This window comes from Henckelia pumila, chromosome 3 (genome assembly GCF_033568475.1).
Source record: "Henckelia pumila isolate YLH828 chromosome 3, ASM3356847v2, whole genome shotgun sequence".
NCBI lineage: Eukaryota > Viridiplantae > Streptophyta > Magnoliopsida > Lamiales > Gesneriaceae > Henckelia > Henckelia pumila.
Genome location: NC_133122.1, coordinates 198,710,331 through 198,729,182, shown reverse-complemented (window position 1 = coordinate 198,729,182; position 18,852 = coordinate 198,710,331). Strand labels below are relative to the sequence as shown.

The following is an 18,852-nucleotide window of genomic DNA, read 5'->3' as shown; positions in this document are numbered from 1 at the left end:
GGCGATGAACCACCAATTATTTTTCGTTTTAATTCTCTCTATTTATGTAATTTTCTCTTTTTAAATTTTCAATTAATTATAAAATAAACTTATTTCATATTTTATGTTCAGTCAGATAAATGATTTTTTTTTTATTTTATTTTACTCTTTAAAGGATTATTTGTGGGATAATACTCAATTTAGTTTTTATTTTAAGCAACATTTTTTATTTGGTCCCTCGTTTTTCAATTATCCCGAATTGATCTTCCGGATTTGATCATTCCGTTGATTTTGAGGATTAAAATAGACGGAATTTCCCATGTGAAGATCATGTGTTTAAATGTTTACATGAAGTCTGTTCTTCTCTTCCCCCGAATTCCATTTTCATTTGGATGACCTAATTGCCTTTTCATTATTTTTTTATGGATTCCAATGTTTGTTTCTTTTTGTTATGTTAGATGTTTTTTTTTCCTTGAAGCAGTGCATTAGATGAATTTCACTAACTTAAATTATTTGATATTCTATTCTTTCTCGTTCAAAAGTTTATATTTTTAAAGAAGTAAACTTGATAGAGTAGATGTCTGTAAAGAGATAATTTTTGAACGAAAGAAGGAGATGGTGTTGGTGAAACTTGAGGGCTGAAGTAGCTAGTCGATTTTCAAATGAATGATTAGAAGAAGATAACCGGTTTAAAAAGTGGACATAAAGGTTTTGACAAGTTGAAAAGTTAATTTCATTTATTTTAATCCTCAAAATTAACGGAATGATCAAATTCGAAAAACAAACGAAAAACGGAGGAATGATTATGGATAAAAGGAAAATGAGATACTAAATCGAGAATATAGAATAAAATGAGGAACTACATTAAGTATTATTTCGATTATTTATATAATATTTTATAGATAATTTAATTAAAAAAATGTCATCTAAGTTCTCACGTGACACGATTTCACGGATATTATTTGTGATGTGGACCGACTCAATCTATATTCTATATATTGATTGAAAATAAGTATTTTGGTATTAAAAAAATAGGTCGAGTGGAATAAAAAATCTATATTAAAAATAGAATAGTTTCGCAAGAGTTTTTGTACATTTAAAATTAATACTAGAATAAATTTGTTTTGAAAGTGTGCCCATGTATGCACTTTATTTTGCTTAAAATTTTAAAAGTAGTCGTTTATGATCAAATATTTGAATGGTCTAAATTCTAATGATTCAAATGTCGAAGAAACATACCCATACCCGAAACCCAATGCTTTAATTATGTGAGATTACCCGACGAAAACTATCCGACTTCCAAGTAAGCCATCAATTCCAAAATAATCAAAATAAATAACTTTTTGAATACCAAAATTCACTCGTTTAAATGAATATAAAAAATATTTTAGCGGGATTGAAAGATAAATGGCACACATACCCATACCCGAAACCCAATGCTTTAATTATGTGAGATTACCCGACGAAAACTATCCGACTTCCAAGTAAGCCATCAATTCCAAAATAATCAAAATAAATAACTTTTTGAATACCAAAATTCACTCGTTTAAATGAATATAAAAAATATTTTAGCGGGATTGAAAGATAAATGGGCCCTTTTAGGGCCGAATACTTTAGATTGGGCCACCTAATTATTCTATCATCAAATCTCCTTAATTATATTTTCAATCATTTAATTATTAATTAATTAGAATATTACACCAATCCGAAGTAATATTGTAATTATGAACTCACTTCTATTTAATTTATACAACTAAAGTACATCAATTTATTTTTAAAATTTTAGTCAAATTTTTTATGTCACTTGATTGATTATTTTGACATATATAGTTAAATAATAATCAATTGACGCAAAGTAAAGTTTATAATATAGAAGATACCAAATATTCGAATCATACGAAACCCAATTAGGGATGCTCACCGATTGGTTCATTCGGTTTTGTGTAATTTATTTTGATTTTTCAGTTTTCGATTTTTGAAATATATATATTCTTATATTTGAATCATTTTCTTTTGTTTCGGTTCTTTATCAAAACGGTTAGATTATTTTGGTTAGGTTATTCGCTTTGACAATGAATTAAATTAACAATAAAAACATATTTTAAAATAAATATATTACTTTTTGGGTAATTTTTTTAGTAAAACATTTAAATATAAAATTTAAATGAATCAAATAAACAACCAACTAAAAATTATTTGAAATGATACTTAATTCAATAAATATATATCTTAAAATATATCATCCAAATAAAATTATTAGTATAATGAAATTTCGGTTTTTTTCATCTAAATAATATACAAATAAAATTATTAATATAATAAAATTTCGGTTTCTCGGTCTGTTTAAGATTTAGACATGTAATTCGAAACCAAATTACATAGACTTTAGTTTTAACATTTACATCCGAAATTTTTTTAAAAAAAATCAAATTTCAATCCGACATTTGATTTCTTCATTATGAATTTACGATATTTTCGATTTTAACCAAAGTTTTAATACCTCTTTCACCCTTTAGTTTTGCCGAAACGGGCGGAATGAAAAGTTTTTTACATTGTCTGACTTCATGCGATCTGTTTGCTTCACGCATTTAGTCAAAGCCGCGTTTAAGAGTAAATCGTGCTGATTCAATCCCGCTTTTTAAGGGCTAATCAATAGTTTGATTCTTTAAACTGTTTTTGGAAACATTCAAAACCAAGCAAAGGGACACATCAGCGGTGCCTTGTTACATATATTTTTTTTTGCCATTGGTTCCTTCCGCTCAATTTCCTCCAAACATTTTCCCCATTTCCATTTCAAAATATACCTTATATATACCCATTCATAATTCTTCAAACTCCACTTTCTTCGAGAAATCTCAGTTTAAAGAATAACACAGAAGAAAGGGCTCTTTCTTTTTCAAGAAAATACAGACTACCATGGGAAAGCAAGTGAGCTACATGCAGAACTGGATCGAGGTCGCACCATCTCCTCTCATTTGTCCCCACAAGGCTTCAAATGCCCCGAAACTCGAGACGATTTTCGAAGAAGGATCGGAAAAGATGGTCGTGTCCGGCAAGAAAGTGCTCTACCTCTTACCCGTCATCCTTTCCTTTGCCTCCTACCTGTTGATGAACAGATTTGCAAACATTTGAATTAGATATATACGTTTCAAGAAACACCAATACTATAACCATTTTCCTTTTCTTTGGCACTACGAAAAGCGTCCCTGATTGGAATGATGAATCGGTTGACCGAAGAAAGTGGGATAGTTGAATGGTGATGCAGGAAGATGAGTAAGAATCAATCCCTGATTCAATTTTTTGAGAAGTGGGCTGGAAGAGCATGTAGGTTCGTGTAGAAAAGAGCTGATTGAATGAAATTCATGGAAACACTATGTGATGATTTGTGAGAAGTTTAACTAAAAGAACTAGTTCGATAGGTATTTGTATGTAAGTAGAGATATTTTAATTTTTTGTGATCATTAAATATATTTTCCTGTTTTGTATAATCATATCAAGAAATATGTCATATCTGTATGATTTTTTCCCCCTAAAATAATCTGAGTTCCTTGTTTACAATTGAAAGCTCGAGTTATTTTGATTCGTTGGCCGTTTTCTCCTTTATTCTATTTGGCATCAAATATCACTCCCTAACAAGCAATATAAATAAGTTGCCAACTCGATTTTACAAGTTTTGCAGGGAGATTTCTTTGGCAAATGACTCGACTTACATGCGTATACACTTTTAGCATATTAAAGAAGACACTGAAACATAATTCAAAGTACGTCACTGACCTTCAACTAGATATCGGGCTCCAATTCCAGGATAAATTAGTTGTATCGCCATATGGCCTACAATCAGGGATATGTAAATGTGAATCTCAAATCCAAGCAACTACCCTTCAAATATGCAACACATAGAAGAAACATTATGAATGAAACAAAGTTTAGGATATGCAAGGAACAATCTTTCCGTCGGCTTTACAGTAGTTGCAGTACACAAGTGTACATTGGCCAAAAAAGAATAAGAATCAGATTTAGATTTCATTAATTTGTAATGTTCTCATGTATGTCTGTTCACATATTTGAGGATTCACCTTGGAAATTTGACGTGAACCAACAAAAAGACAACAGCGACAAATATAAAACAAATGCCAATTGATATGTAGGCCATCCCCAGAAAATTATTACGGCCGCCCAGCCAACTTGATGTCGAGAGAACAAGCTTTTTGCTCCCGCTGAAACTGTAGGTGTTGTAATTGTTCAGAAGTTGAACTAAAATGATATCATCAGCATCTAAATCCTCCTCAATTTTTCCATACAACTTCCGAAAATTGGGGAAAGCAGCGGTACGCATCCATACAATGAGATCCTCTTGATCATTTAGCTGGTTTTTCAACATATGCAATCCAACAAGGATCAGATACAAATTAAACTAGTTAGTGGTCAACTGGGAATTAACATAAAAAGGCTAATCAAACCAATCAAAGAAACTTTACCAAGAAAAACACGTGACCTTGAGTGTATTACGAATCTTAAAATGGAAGTTAATTCACAAAAAGAGAAATGTAGCCCACCACGTAGTATTTTATCCCTTCCCTCATGCAAAAGGCAACTGCATACCCTGATACCCGTGCAAATGATCATTCTTGTTATCAGAACAGTATGCGGTTGAGTCGCAAAAGTAATTTGAAGAACACAAGAAACTTAAAAAACTGAGGGAAAAAATCAATTTGCATTGATGCCGACTCCACTGCAATTCACCTAGATCAGAAAATGTCACTTTTTAATTGTGCATGTTTGTGTGTGAGTGAGATTGTGTTTCAGCACTCTGTTTAAATATACAGATTGTGGCACCAACAAATTATACTATCTTTTTCAGCAAGCACCCCATTATATCTTTGAAACTTTATGTTGCCATCTCAGTATGTTAAAGCTCTGAAAAACAAATCACTCACTGGAATGTTCGCGTCAAGGTTTGAACCGCCAATTAGAGACCCATTTTGAAAATTGAAGGGATAAACTTCCTTCCCAAATTTATGTTCACGGTCACTTCTCCAAGCAATGTTCTTCCTGTTAACTTTCAACTCATTTGTCCCACGGAAAAAAGTGTATGAGTCGTTGAACACACTCCAAGCTATCAGACCACAAGGGACGACTGGGAGACCATGGTGAATATCTTCAGGTGCACATGATCTCAAATCTTTGTACTCAAGTCCATGCAAGAGCTGTTGATCACTTCGACTCTTAACATACCTTGGTGTAACAAAGTCAGATAAATACATGTAATAAAAGGATTTGATGCAAAGTCCGCACAACTATGCAGCGACAAACATAACTGCAGCATTTATATTATAAATTAGAAAGAATGGAAATATTAATAAGTCAAGTGTTTCTTAAACGGATTGAAATATACATGGTATTTTTCTTACCGTCTATGGTTCTGGTAGTAGTTATCAAGCTGGTAATAGATGTATATTGGAGCTTTCATATGCTTGCGAATCTATGAACAAGGAAGACGGCACAAGTCAAGTCAAGTCGTGAATAACAAAGACCGTTCAAGGAAACCAAAATCATCATTATGAGATTTGAAGCAATGCAAGTTTGAAAATGCTTTCAAACTGCTTAAAGAAAGCTCTGGCCAATAACCCATGATTATCACTCAGTGATATAAAAAATTTATAGATCGCCATACCAAAAAGACAGTTTTCCGATGGAAACAAAGTCTTCCTGTTTCATTTCCAAGGCATTAAAAACAAAGTAGCTGTAATTTCCCAAAAAAAAAAGTGAATAATAATTTTAAATTAAAAAAAGCTTTCGAGTCAAAGTTTATCTGCTAAGTAAAGGTAAGTTGTCTTAGAAGAAGGAGAATGTCACAAGAATTGATCTGTCACAAAGATCAGTTTGACTCCTTGAATTTAGAGATTTATCAAACAGATTAAAAACCATCACCAGCAATGCAAACATTTCTTAGACAAATTGATTATCGCGTGAATAAGAGACTCTTATCCGGGATGTAAAATTTTGTCAAACTAAAAACAATCACCAATGCTTGTGCCTTGGAAAATCTCTATCCATGTTCATTGACCATAATAAAATAGAAATCATTGCCAAGTGATATAAAATCTCACTAGATTCACATATAGCATCAGAAACACAACCTTCAGGTACTTGGAGCAATTTTTGGTAATCGAACTATCCGTGATGTATGCAAATTTATTGCTTCTGAATGGCTCTGGCACACATTCCGTATCATATCTGTACACTAATTCAACAACCTACAAATGGAATGTATGCTAATCTTCAGATCCTTGATATCCAAAAATTTTATGCCATCAAATCAACTCCTTTGAAGACACGTTGATTAATTTCATTAAAGACTATTACACTTTGTGAAGCATGGAGAAAAACGAGCCCAACTGGAATGAAGATTACTCCAACCACAAACAATATCGAAACAACCTGTTGGAACAAAACACAAAACAATCGAAAAGTACAAAGGTAAATTATTAGAATGATCATGGTTTATACATATAAATGAATGGTTACAGTCAAATATTTGCCCACCCATTGAGGCGTTAAGACAGGTTTACAAGCCGGAAGATTTTGCTGAGTAAACAGGTACATGACTGCAAAAGAACAAATATCGTGTGATAAAGATGGCCCTATAAATTTCATCCATACCTAATTTACAGTATGAGTATCACTTGTATGCAAAATTTTGATGTCCAAACAGAATGATAGCTTGAAAAATAATCCGAAACCCTATTGGCAAAAACCGACGACTTTCACACAGCATAGAGCTCCGTGAAACATACGTTAACGAATCTCGGAATTGCTACAAATTTGTTAAATAAACATTGAGAAAATGATTTAAAAATGGAATAAATCGCAATCACCTTTAGAGCGGCCTTGTCTGGATGATCCTGGATCAGTTTCGTTTCCAATAGGTGCGAAGGAGCTCAATTCTTCCATTTCCATTCAATCCAAAATCAGATGAACCAGTACAAGTGTACAACACTTTCTCGATCCCTGAAACCGAAGAAAACTGAAACTCTTCCGACAATTGAACGAAACTGATTTCTTGAGAAGATCCAAATGTCGCGTACCATAAAATCTGCAGAAATCAAGGAGCGAAGCATGTATACCTACAAAATCAATCTGGCAAAATGATGATACGGAAACAAGGAACTCGCAGAAATTCCGATATCTGTCGATCGGAAATGTAACCGCCGGTGAATTTATATGCGGGAACAACACTGCTTTGACCAACTTTTAAAGCTAGCTCGCTTTGAGTATTTTAGTGATCAAACATTTGTTTTCTACGCTATAAAATTCAACAGTAAATTGTCCAAAAATTCCTAACACGGCTCTGAACTCTACGGTCGGTCCAGATCGAGGGGCGTTCAAAGTCGGTTCAGTTCGGTTTTCGGTTTTTTAATTCGATTTTTTTTATTTTCGGTTTTAGAAATATATAATTCGATATAGGAATCGTTTTCTTTCAGTTCATTTTTTGATAAATGGGTTCGGTTATTTCGATTGGTTAATTCGATTTTGATATAATTAAAATTAGAAATTATTTAAGAATTTAACCTTCATTTCCACACCAATTAGAAAGATAACATATTCTTTTTTATTTAATTATTTTTACTATTTTATCCTTCTAAAATAATCCTATCCATAAACAATTGCAAAACTAATTATTTGGCTACTACTCTTCGTTTGACTTTCATACACCACATTATTTCTAATTCCAAAAATAATTCCCAAACGGTTTTTGTTAATGACACAACGCCCATCAAATATTGAATGAAAAAAGACAATAATTTAAATATATTCAATGCAATAAACATTAAATCAAATTTTAGCATAATCAAAACTTGATCACATATCAGAATGAATTAATGAACCGTGTTAAAATGTCATTGTGGGAACCTCGGGTTACTAATATTTTCTTAAGAAAAATTAACAATTAATCATAATTGAATCAAACTTGAAACAATATAATCAAAGACTGAAAATTTATATATATATATAGAACAGCCCACACACGGACCTTGGTCCGGACCATGCACGGACCATGGCACGGGTCCCGTGCATCTTCTGGACACGGGTCCATGCCCAAGGCTGTAATAAAAAACAAAGGAATTTCAAAACAGAGAGCACACGGACCCTTGCATGGAGGTTGGCACGGGATCTGTGCCCTGTATTCAAAATTCAACACTTAAGCTTTTCAAATCTGAAAAATGATGCAATCTATCATATAAGCTTTTCAACATGATTATATATAACTGACACGTATTTGAACATCAATCTAAACATTTGTAATACATAAAATCTCAAGTATGAATCAATACTCGACAACAAAAACATATACAGGTCTTTGTTTTTCTAACATGTTTAACAAATGCATATAATACAGTCATCTGTTTAAAATCCGAGTCACCACTTCTAATCTTTCAATCTCGAGCTATCCAAGTCATATCTGACTCACTCATGCCCCAACCTGATGCAATGCACACATACAAACAAAGTAACATTCGGATAACTTCGGTGAGAATAAATCTCAGTATGAACGACATACATATACATCATTTAAGCATAATGAATCTATATGCCATAATAATCTTAATTCACAAACACGTAAGAACATGTAAATCATAAAAACATATTCGATTCTTAATTCTTAAAGTATAACTGTTCATCTACAGCAATCTCATACCAAACATATAAACACATTCATATCTTGAATGACATATAATAACATGCTAGCATTTATAAAAGCATATTCTAAACTATAGAAATCTCTAGGTTAATGTATAAATGCAATGCATGTTTCAAGGAATAGACTATCAAATCTGATGACAATAAATCTTTATTTCTTGGCATCCCGGGAAATAAAATCTTTAACAGACCACCGACTCTCCCAATCGAGGTGGCGTCAAATATCTCAATCCCCTGACTTTGGTGCAACTATAGTGAGTCTTCTAGCTTTGAAAGTAAATCTACATTGCGTGTCACTCAACTATAGCTCTCCAAACGTCATTTCGCAATATAGGCCAATCAACCCTCTATGCTTTTCAAGGTAGGATTTAAAATGAATGCAACATAATCTTGATGCATTAAATCATACAATACTGTAAAACATCTTGAAAAAATCATTAACATAATCATTCAATGCAATAATAACAGTTAAATCACACAAGAGCATATAAACATATAAGTATGTGATTTTAAGAAACTCCATAATCATAAACGATCTCGAGTTGTTCTTTCCATCTTATTTAATGTCTATTCATACCTTTAATCTTGATTCAAACGTCTTGAATCTTTGCAAACTCTTGCAAATGCTGATCAACACAAAACTAGTCAAATCTGTCATCAAATTCTACTTGATCCATGGTTGCTCGTTGAAGGTTTTCTTGATTCAACTTCTTATCAACTTGCATACTTCAACTCGAGCTCGATAATATTCAACTCAAGTGTCAAAACGTAGCACTCGAAGTCGTGATCGCAAATATACGATCAATCTTGAATTCTACCGAGCGGATTGATTTTTCCCATAATTTGAAATGAAGAAATCGGCCTCTTCTTCCTTGCTGCTTCCCTTCTCACTTTTCTTGCTGAATACATACATATAATACACGTTTGCATATATTAATACATGCCATGTGTTCCCACTTGCTTTAGGTAATTGCACTTTAGTCCATAAAATCCTCCAAAATTGCAAATCGGTCCTCAAACAATCTTTCTTTTCTAATGGAGCCCTCTTTCTTTCTAATCTTGGAATTTAAATCTTAAATTTCATAAATATTCAATTCAAATATTTTTATCTTTTAATTTAAAAATTCAAGATATTAAAATCTTAAAATCCGAAAATCCTCAAATTAAATATTTTCGACCCGAAATTAAATCTCTAATTTCGTAAATTCTCAAATTAATATTTTTCCATATTCAAAATTTAAATCTCAAATTGCGTAATTAATTATTTAATATTTTTGGGCATTACAGTCATAAACACAATTTAACTTAATCATCAACATAGCTGAAACTAGTCATTTTTTTACACTATCCCTCTGTCCATCTATTAAGATTATTCATTTAAAGGGAGTTCAAATCCCTAAACATTTTTATGTGTGAAGAAAATTGTCATTTTTTTTAAAATTAAATTATTTTAGTTAAAATTATTTATTTTCCTCTTGTATCCAAATTCTCAAATACATAAATGCCCCTTCGACATCTATTAGTTATTCGTTCAAATGCTTCTGAAACTCAAGAATTTAAAAAAACACAAATAATATACTAAGTAAAATGACATCAATCCTACACAAATTAATATTAGTAGAAGTTTTTTTAAGGGAAAACCAAACTTCATTCCATAATATCATACAATACAACTTCTTTTAACCAAAAAAGAAATCCCGAAAGTTCATTCCATAAAATATAAAGTATTAGTAGAAGTTAGTCCTACTTAATTGACGTTTTTTTATTAAAGTTTAATAAATAAAAAAATCGTATTGTAGCATAAGAGATGCATGTAGTAATATTTCACTTTCTTCCACAATAATAATATTCTTTTGTTTTTTCTTCCCCCTCTTCGTTTGTTTGGGAGTCTGGGATGTTGCCTTTTGACTAGTAAATCTTGTAATAAACGACTTAAATCTTTCGAAATAAATAAATTTATAAGTTTTACTGTCAAAAAAAAAATAAAAAATAATATTCTTTTGTATCAATACGTTATTATTGATATTCGAATCTTCACAAAATTAATAGATGGAGGATAATTAAATGAGAATAGCATAAACGTAAGTAAATTAAAATGGCTGCATGTTGCGATTAGTGAACAATAACAAGAGTTTGAGTTTTTTTTTTTTTTTTGGCTAGGGAAATCTATATAAATATGAAATAATTTTTTTTTGACGTAATAATATGAAAGAATTTTTTAAAAAAGAAGTGTAATAAAAAAATATGGAAGAATCAATAGACTGAAGTGGTCCAGTGGACAATAAATAATAGGAAGTCAGCCAAAAAAATACTATGCGGGGAAAATAAGATTTTGGGTTAATAATTGAGATTGAGTAATCCGTAAGGGCAATTTTGACATAAATTATATTATAATTTTAGATGAAGGTTAGTTTACAAAATAAAAAATACCGAAGGTAAAAAATCTAAGAAATGAGCGTGAGAAGGTTATTTTTCAAATTGTCCTGATGTAATTATTTTAATTATTATTATAAATATATTTTAAAATTTAATATGTTATCTTTTAAATGATTTCTTTGTAAAACTTTTAAATTCAAAGTCTAGGGGGTGTATTCAATTTGGACTTTTAATGAATTTTTAAGCGTGATGGACTTAGAGCCCGTTTGGATTTCATAGATTTTTTTAAATAAATGCTTTTTTAAGCTCTAATTTTGGGTTTTTGAAAAATCTCTAAATTAATTAACTTAAAAAGTGCTTTTTAAGCACTTAGAGGGTGTTTGGCAGAGCTTAAAGGCTATTTCAAACAACTTATTAGCTGTTTTAGAGCTTTTAAGCTCTGAAATTGTGTTTGGTAATTTTTTTAAAAAAACAACTTATAAGCTGTCAAAATAAACTGTTTGACAGCTTATAAACTGTTTTTAAAAAAAGTAAGAGGGATGTATTTTTTTCAAAAATATCTTATTTTAATATTCTATCTCTCTAAAATATCCTTAAATATTTTCATAAATCTCCATCATACCCTCCACCCATTAAATATTAAATATTATTTTAAAAAAATTACAAATCACATAAATTTTTTTAAAGTAAAATATTAAAACAATTTTATTTTTTAATATAGGTTTATTCTAGGGGTGGACACGGGTCGGGTATTTCGGGTAGTTCGGATCGGGTACCCAATTAGTCGGATAGTGTTGTATACTACCCGAAACCGAACCGATAATCTCGAGTACCCGATTAAGTCGAGTCGGGTCCTGTTTTTTTATAAGAAAAAATGGATATAAGCTACAAATTAGAGGGTGGCTGACTAAGCTTATTAAAAAGAACTTATAAGTTGTTTTACGAGCTTATAAGCTATTAGAACTTATTTTAAAAATAAGTTGTTAAAGTGTTTAGGTAAACTTATTTTAAACAACTTAAAGATGTTGATATGTTTGGTATTATAAGATCTTTTATTGTCAAAATTACCAAGAAGGGTATAAATTCTATGAAAATAATGTTTTGAGTTATACATATACGAAAATAGTTTTAGAATAAACCTATATTAAAAAATAATTTTTTTAATATTTTACTTTTAGAAAAATTTATGTGATTTGTAATTTTTTTAAAAAATAATTTTTAATATTTAATGAGTGTAGGATAAAATGGAGATTTATTAAAATATTCAAGGATATTTTAGAGAGATGAAATATTAAAATAAGATATTTTTAAAAAAAGTACCTCCCCTTACTTTTTTAAAAACAGCTTATAAGCTGTCAAACAACTTATTTTAACAACTTATAAGCTATTTTTAAAAAAATTTACCAAACAAATTTTCAAGCTTAAAAGCTCTTTCAAACAGCTTATAAGCTGTTTGAAAGAGCTAAGCTCTACCAAACACCTCTTAATGTTGTTTGAAAGAGCTTTTAAGCTCTACCTTAATGTTCTACCATCTCGAACCAAATCTCCATTTTTTTAAAAAACATTCATTATCACAACGAGAGTTTTGCTCACTAATTCCTTTTGGCTTATTTAGGATAAGTGAGACATTCAAAAGACACTGGAGGAAGAAGCTAGAAAGTGTCGGTGGCTTAACTTGTGTGGCTTGATTGTGACAGAGAAGGTGAAAATATAGCATTTGGGGTTGTAGGAGTCTATATACGAGCAAATCAATCTCAACATCTGGAGAGTTCGTTTCTCTGTGCGTCATTTTCACCGTCTTTACAAATTTATCTCTAATGCAAAATCTTTAGGGCTGACAAAAAATATTGAAATACCATCATACTGCCTTTATCGTACCGAAAAAAAATCGAATATACCAAAAATTTTATATCGTACCGAAATTTTCGGTATCGATATAAGATTTTTGCATTTTTGGTATTTCGGTATACCGAAAAAAATCGGTATACACGGTATCGGTAGTATCACGATATTTTTTTAAAAAAATATAGTATAAAAAAATCTGTATACACGGTATCATACCGATACCATACCGAATACAATATTCGGTACGGTATCGATATGAATTTTTATCATACCGAAATTTTCGATATGGTATCGAAATTTTCAGTACGGCATGCGGTATGCCCCTAGTGCTGGCAACGAAACAAGGAGGCTTGTCAAAATACATCTTCTTGGCTTCTTTTTCATAGAACTGCTCCAATTTTAGTTATTTGTTTTAATGTCTCAAATTCTGAAGGATTAAGGGAGACTACGGCTCTGCCTTGTTGCAACCAAATCATGCATATTTTCTATAAAAAACAATGGGTTTATCGATAAAGTCCAAATGGATCAATAGCCCAAATAAATTATATATTTTTTAAATAAATTAATAATATTTGGGTAGTCGGTACCCGATCGGGTACTTCGGGTAGTAGTTTACTACCCGAACCCGATCCGACTGAATTTTAATAACCGAATCCGATTAAAAACACGATCTACCCGAATTTTGCATCCGATCGGGTTCGGGTCGGGTCGGGACCCTAACTACCCGATCCGATTGCACACCCCTAGTTTATTCTAAAACTATTTTCGTATATGTGTAACTGGAACATTATTTTCATAGAATTATACCATTTTTGGTAATTTTGACAATAAAAAGATCTTATAATACCAAACATATCAACATCTTGAAGTTGTTTAAAATAAGTTTACTCAAACACTTTAACAGCTTATTTTTAAAATAAGTTCTAACAGCTTATAAGCTCGTAAAACAGTTTTTAAGTTCTATGAGATTATAAGCTCTTTTTAATAAGTTTAGCCAAAATGATCATCCAAACACCTTATAAACTAAAAAAATGCTTTTTTTGGTCTAACTTTTGATATCAAACGGGGCCTTAAATAAACAACAATCAACTAAAAATTATTAAAACAATTCTTTATTCACTAGATATCATTCCGTAAAATATGTAATATAAATAAATATATAAATAAAATTATTAATTTAATAAAATTTTGGCTTTTTCGGTCGGTTTGATTTTGAGAAATATAATCCGAAATCGAACCAAATAAATTTTGGTTTTAATATTTATATCCGAATTTTAATTTTCGATTTTCGGTTCAATTCGGTGTTTGATTTTTTCAATTTGGATTTTCGGTTTTATCCGAACTTTGAAAACCCCTAATCCTTGTGGAAAATATATTTTTAACCACTCCCTCATAAAATCAATGTATATGTTTTAACTCCCCACTAAACACCAAATTACCAATTGACATCATATTTAATTCAAACCGACTAATAAGTAATACCCATGTATATATTATTATAACTACACGACTTTAATTATGCAACTACTAGTCACTGCATTTTATTTTGTCTGGCTGCCCGTGTGGTATGGAAGAAGACTAAATTTTGGTGCTTATTAAAACCACTTCAGTTAGCTTCCTTTCTTGATTGCGGCCTAGTAGTTGCTCAAATGATGTCGCGGGAGGATTTTGAGAGTTTTGTGATGCTTGCGTGGGGTATTTGGCTGGATTTTTGTAGAATTATGCATGTTCCGTACGGGTTGAAGCGTGAGTTTAAAGTTGGTTGGGTGTTAATGCTGCTGGATTTGTACAGGGAGGTTAAAACATTGGATATGAGGGAAGGTGCTACTCTGCCTATTAAGGTAGTGTTTGGGAGAGCTTCTAGGAAGCATTTTTCGGCTTTTCGTTAAATTTTTTTTACAAAATTTCAAATTTTTGTTAACGAAAAATCTGAGAAGTGCTTTTAAAAAGCTCTCCCAAACACTACTTAATTCTGATAGTGCTTGGATAGCACCACTTCCTCATCAGGTGCGGTTGGATGTCGATGCGGGGTTTGATGATATGCGTAGCAGGTATAGTGTTGGGGTTATTGTGCGTGATTAATGTAGAGGTATGGTGTTGGGAGCTAAGGCGTGTTGCATTCGTAATCCAGAGTCGGTAAAGTGTGCGGAGTTGATAGCTATTCGGGTTGTAATGGAGTTCAGTATGAGACTTGGGTTCACTCATGTATTCATCTGCATTGATTCATGGGAGGCAACTACTGCAATTAACTCACCGATTGAGAATTTAGGGGTGGATGCCGACTTAGCGAAGGAGATTCAATCTTGTCTGGGATCTTCTACCTTCTTGTTTATCAAGCACATCCGTCGAAGTGCTAATGAAGTAGCTCACTACTTAGCACGGAGGGCTCTTCACTCTTTGTCTAGTTTTGAATTTACTTGTGAGAATGTACCTTTATGGCTTGTAAACTTTGCTTCTGGGGAGTTTGTCCCTGTTTAATTTAATGTTGTTTACCTTCAAAAAAAAAAAAAAAAACTACACGACTTTGTTATTATTTTCCTCTCTTCACTCCATTCCCCTTTCCCAGTGCAGTGAGCTCGACGAAGGGATAATCGAATGGCTCAACTGAAACGCACAAAATTGAGAAAAAAGAAGCTGAGACAAATCGGCAAAAGCTACAACCAACGAAGAAGAAATGTGATATAACTGCAAATAAAAAGTGTAAGGCCCGAGATTAATTAGAAATTAATCCGAATTTAATTTGATTTTAATCCGGTATATTTAATTTGGGAATATTTAGAGTTTTGATTTAAATTCTAATATTCTTAAATTATTTAGGATTGAAATTGAATTAAAATAAGGGTCGAGGACCAAATTGCAATTATTGAAGAGTTGAGGGACTAAAGTGCAATTTTTGATTGAAAGTTATCTGATGTTAATTCTATTACCAGCATGATACGTGTACATGCCTTAGACAATTCAGAAGTTGAAGAACAGAGCAAGCCGAGATCTTTCGTTTCTTTTGATTTTCCGATCTTCAAATCCTTATAACTTTTGCTCCGGTTATCCGATTTCGATTTCGTAAATTGTTCTGGAATCCTTACGACGAGGGATTCGATCTCGTGTAAATTTTATGTTGTGTTATATGGATTTCGAAATCAATAAAGGGCAGATATCAGATGTTTGGTTATTGATTGTGTTCTTGCATTTGTATCGCTTCTATTTTTGAAACCGGATCAAAGTTGAATGATTGAATGTTGTGGATATGACTTCTAGCATGTATATCGATGAGTATAGCTGCTGATATGATGTTATGTGACTGAGTGTTATAAGATATATGCTGATATATGAATTTGAGTTACAAGTTTCGAAGTCGGGATTACGTCGGTTACCGATTTTGAATCGCTACGCCGTTTAATCGAGTTTTTGGACTGTTTTGTTATTCGATAGCTAAGCTGAAACACTTATCTTGATGATATGAATGTTATGGAATTTTATTCTTCCATTTCAGTCGAGTTTGGAAGGCCAATGACTCGAGACAACGACTTTGAACCAAAGAAGTTGAGTTGAGGTTTGAAATGAGTTTGATTGACGATCGATTAATGGTTTTGATTCGTTTCTGAAATGATAATCTTGAATAAAGTTTGATATATGTATTTTGGTTGTATCTTTTAGATTTGAAGAGTTCAGAACCGAGATAAACGAAGGTATAATGACGACATCGCGAAGTAGGGACTTTGAAACTCAAGAACGATTATCTTTGAGTTGGCCCGCAAAAATCACATATTTGTTTATGTTTTTGATTTGATTGTGATGTTGTCGATCCATCTCAGGTAGTGGATCTTTATATTCGAGTTGATATGATGCTATATTGAATTGATTCTATGCCAAGGTTGCTGTTAACCTTATTTACGAGTCGGTTACGAACTCGTTAGATGGATATCCATGTCAATATCAGTTATGAATCTTGATGGCTTTGAAGTTATATGAATCAATTTGTTTGTAAAGCGTTTACGTACTCTATTTGTTGAGTCGAGTTTAAATAGAGTCAAGATGATGTATTTAACGCTTTCTATACGTTGGTTATACTGAGAATTGTTTCTCACCGGAGTTTATCCGGCTGTTGTCTTGTTTTGTATGTGTGCATGACAACAGAAGGGGCAGGAGCTAGTCATCGACGTCATTGACAGCTGGGAGAGAGTCTAGCACGTGAGGACTCGGGTTGTAGATAATGTCTTGAACTTTAGAAGCATTAAACCTTAGTTATGTTGGTTTTGGAATACATGATGAAACTTGATATAATTTATGTCGTTTACGATCTTTAGCGACTTGTTGATGTAATGAAATGCATGTATAAATGCTTATGACCTTGTTTATATGTAGATGCATGTTTTGGAGTTGATATATCATGTTTTGGATCGAATTTGGTGATTGGAAGTGATAGTGCTCGAGTTTGACAGCAAAATGTGATCTGCAGATTTTTTGGAATTTGAAGCCCGCTCGATCCGCAGAATTTGAAGGATCGAGTGAGCCCTGTATTTTGCAAAATAGAGATTTGAGTTTTTGCCTCGCTCAATCCGCAGAAGTTGACGGATCGAGCGAGGCCAAATTTTGTTCCAGAGTTGAGCAATTGTGCTCGCTCGATCAGGTGTTTTTCACCGATCGAGCGAGACACTGGATTTTATAATTTTTTTTTTTTTACTTGGATCTTGGTTTCTTAATTGATGTTTAATGAATGTTACTTGTTCATTAATTGCCCTAAGATGAGATTAGCAACCCGAGGTCCCACAACAGGTGGTATCAGAGCAATAAGTTTCTTGGACTGAGATTAGATGAGCGGGGTAGATCGAGTCTTCTATTCTGATTTATTTATGGCTTTTATAATTGTATGGTATATGATTGATTGATTACAGATATTAAATTGTCACATGATGCTGTGATAATTTGCAAAGAATATGCTATACAATGTTTTGAGTTACATGCTATCTGGTTTTATGATTGAAGTAATAGCATGTATTGAATGAGGATGAATCGAAACTCAATCTTTTATGAAGGCAATGTGGACTGTAACAGATTTGTTGTAATTGAGATTGAACTGTACACTAATCTGTTTGATAATCAGATATGCCTCGCCGACCAGCACCGAGAGTTAGACAGACGTTGGCTACGAATCAGCCTGAACAAACAAATGCTGCACAGGTCCCAGTGACAGTGTCTGAACATGGACAGGGTAGTACGTCTACTGATGATTTCAGTGATGCTAATCCAATGGAGAAACTTCTGAAACGATTCCAGTCATTCAAACCACCGAAGTTGCAAGGAACTGAGAATGCTGTGGAGTGTGAGAACTGGCTGGAATATATTGAGCAGTTATTTGAGTCTATTGACTATTCAGATGATCATCGTGTGAGACTGATTATTCATCAACTGCATGGACTTGCCAAGAGTTGGTGGATAGCGACGAAGAAAGCATTGGAGAACCAAGGTACTGTTATTACCTGGTCTGTATTTCGAACTGCTTTCTATCACCGTTTCTTTCCTGTGTCTTATCGCAAGGACAAAGGAACAGAGTTTGCGAGTTTGCAACAGGGACAGTTAAATATCGAGGAATATGTTTCCAAGTTCACTAGCTTGTTGAAGTTTGCTCCACATATCGCTGTTAGTGATGAAGCTCAAGCCAATCAATTTATCAATGGCTTGAATCCTGAAGTATTTACACTTGTGAATTCGGGAAGACCGAATACCTTTGCTGATGCTCTGAATCGAGCAAAGGGTGCAGAAGCAGGGATATTAAAACAACGAGGAGCACAGTTTGTGCCACAGCCAGTGAGACAGTCTCAAGAACAGTCACAGATTCCACCGCCACCTCGATTTGAAGCTGGAGGTAGCAGTAGTGGAAAGAAGAATTTCTTCAAGGGCAAGAGTAAACAATTCAAGAGATCTGATGGTAGTAGCTTTTCGAGTTCAGGT

General features: G+C 32.6%; 1 protein-coding gene across 2 annotated transcripts; it reads right to left on the bottom strand.

Annotated features, from left to right (window-relative positions):
* Positions 1-2,942: 2,942 nt before the first annotated feature.
* Positions 2,943-7,285, bottom strand: LOC140886775 (putative ALA-interacting subunit 2). 2 transcript variants are annotated; one of them, XM_073293591.1, is made up of 10 exons: positions 7,068-7,285; positions 6,858-6,990; positions 6,526-6,587; positions 6,346-6,420; positions 6,120-6,236; positions 5,391-5,461; positions 4,917-5,214; positions 4,056-4,345; positions 3,754-3,810; positions 2,943-3,081 (listed from the first exon to the last, which is right to left on the bottom strand). In XM_073293591.1, exons 2-9 carry the CDS (start codon positions 6,937-6,939, stop codon positions 3,756-3,758), a joined length of 1,050 nt encoding a protein of 349 aa, XP_073149692.1. In that variant the 5' UTR covers positions 6,940-6,990; positions 7,068-7,285; the 3' UTR covers positions 2,943-3,081; positions 3,754-3,755. The 2 variants fall into 2 exon arrangements, with proteins under 2 accessions (XP_073149692.1, XP_073149694.1); XM_073293593.1 differs by having other exon boundaries at positions 7,107-7,285.
* Between the last annotated feature and the right edge of the window lie 11,567 nt (positions 7,286-18,852).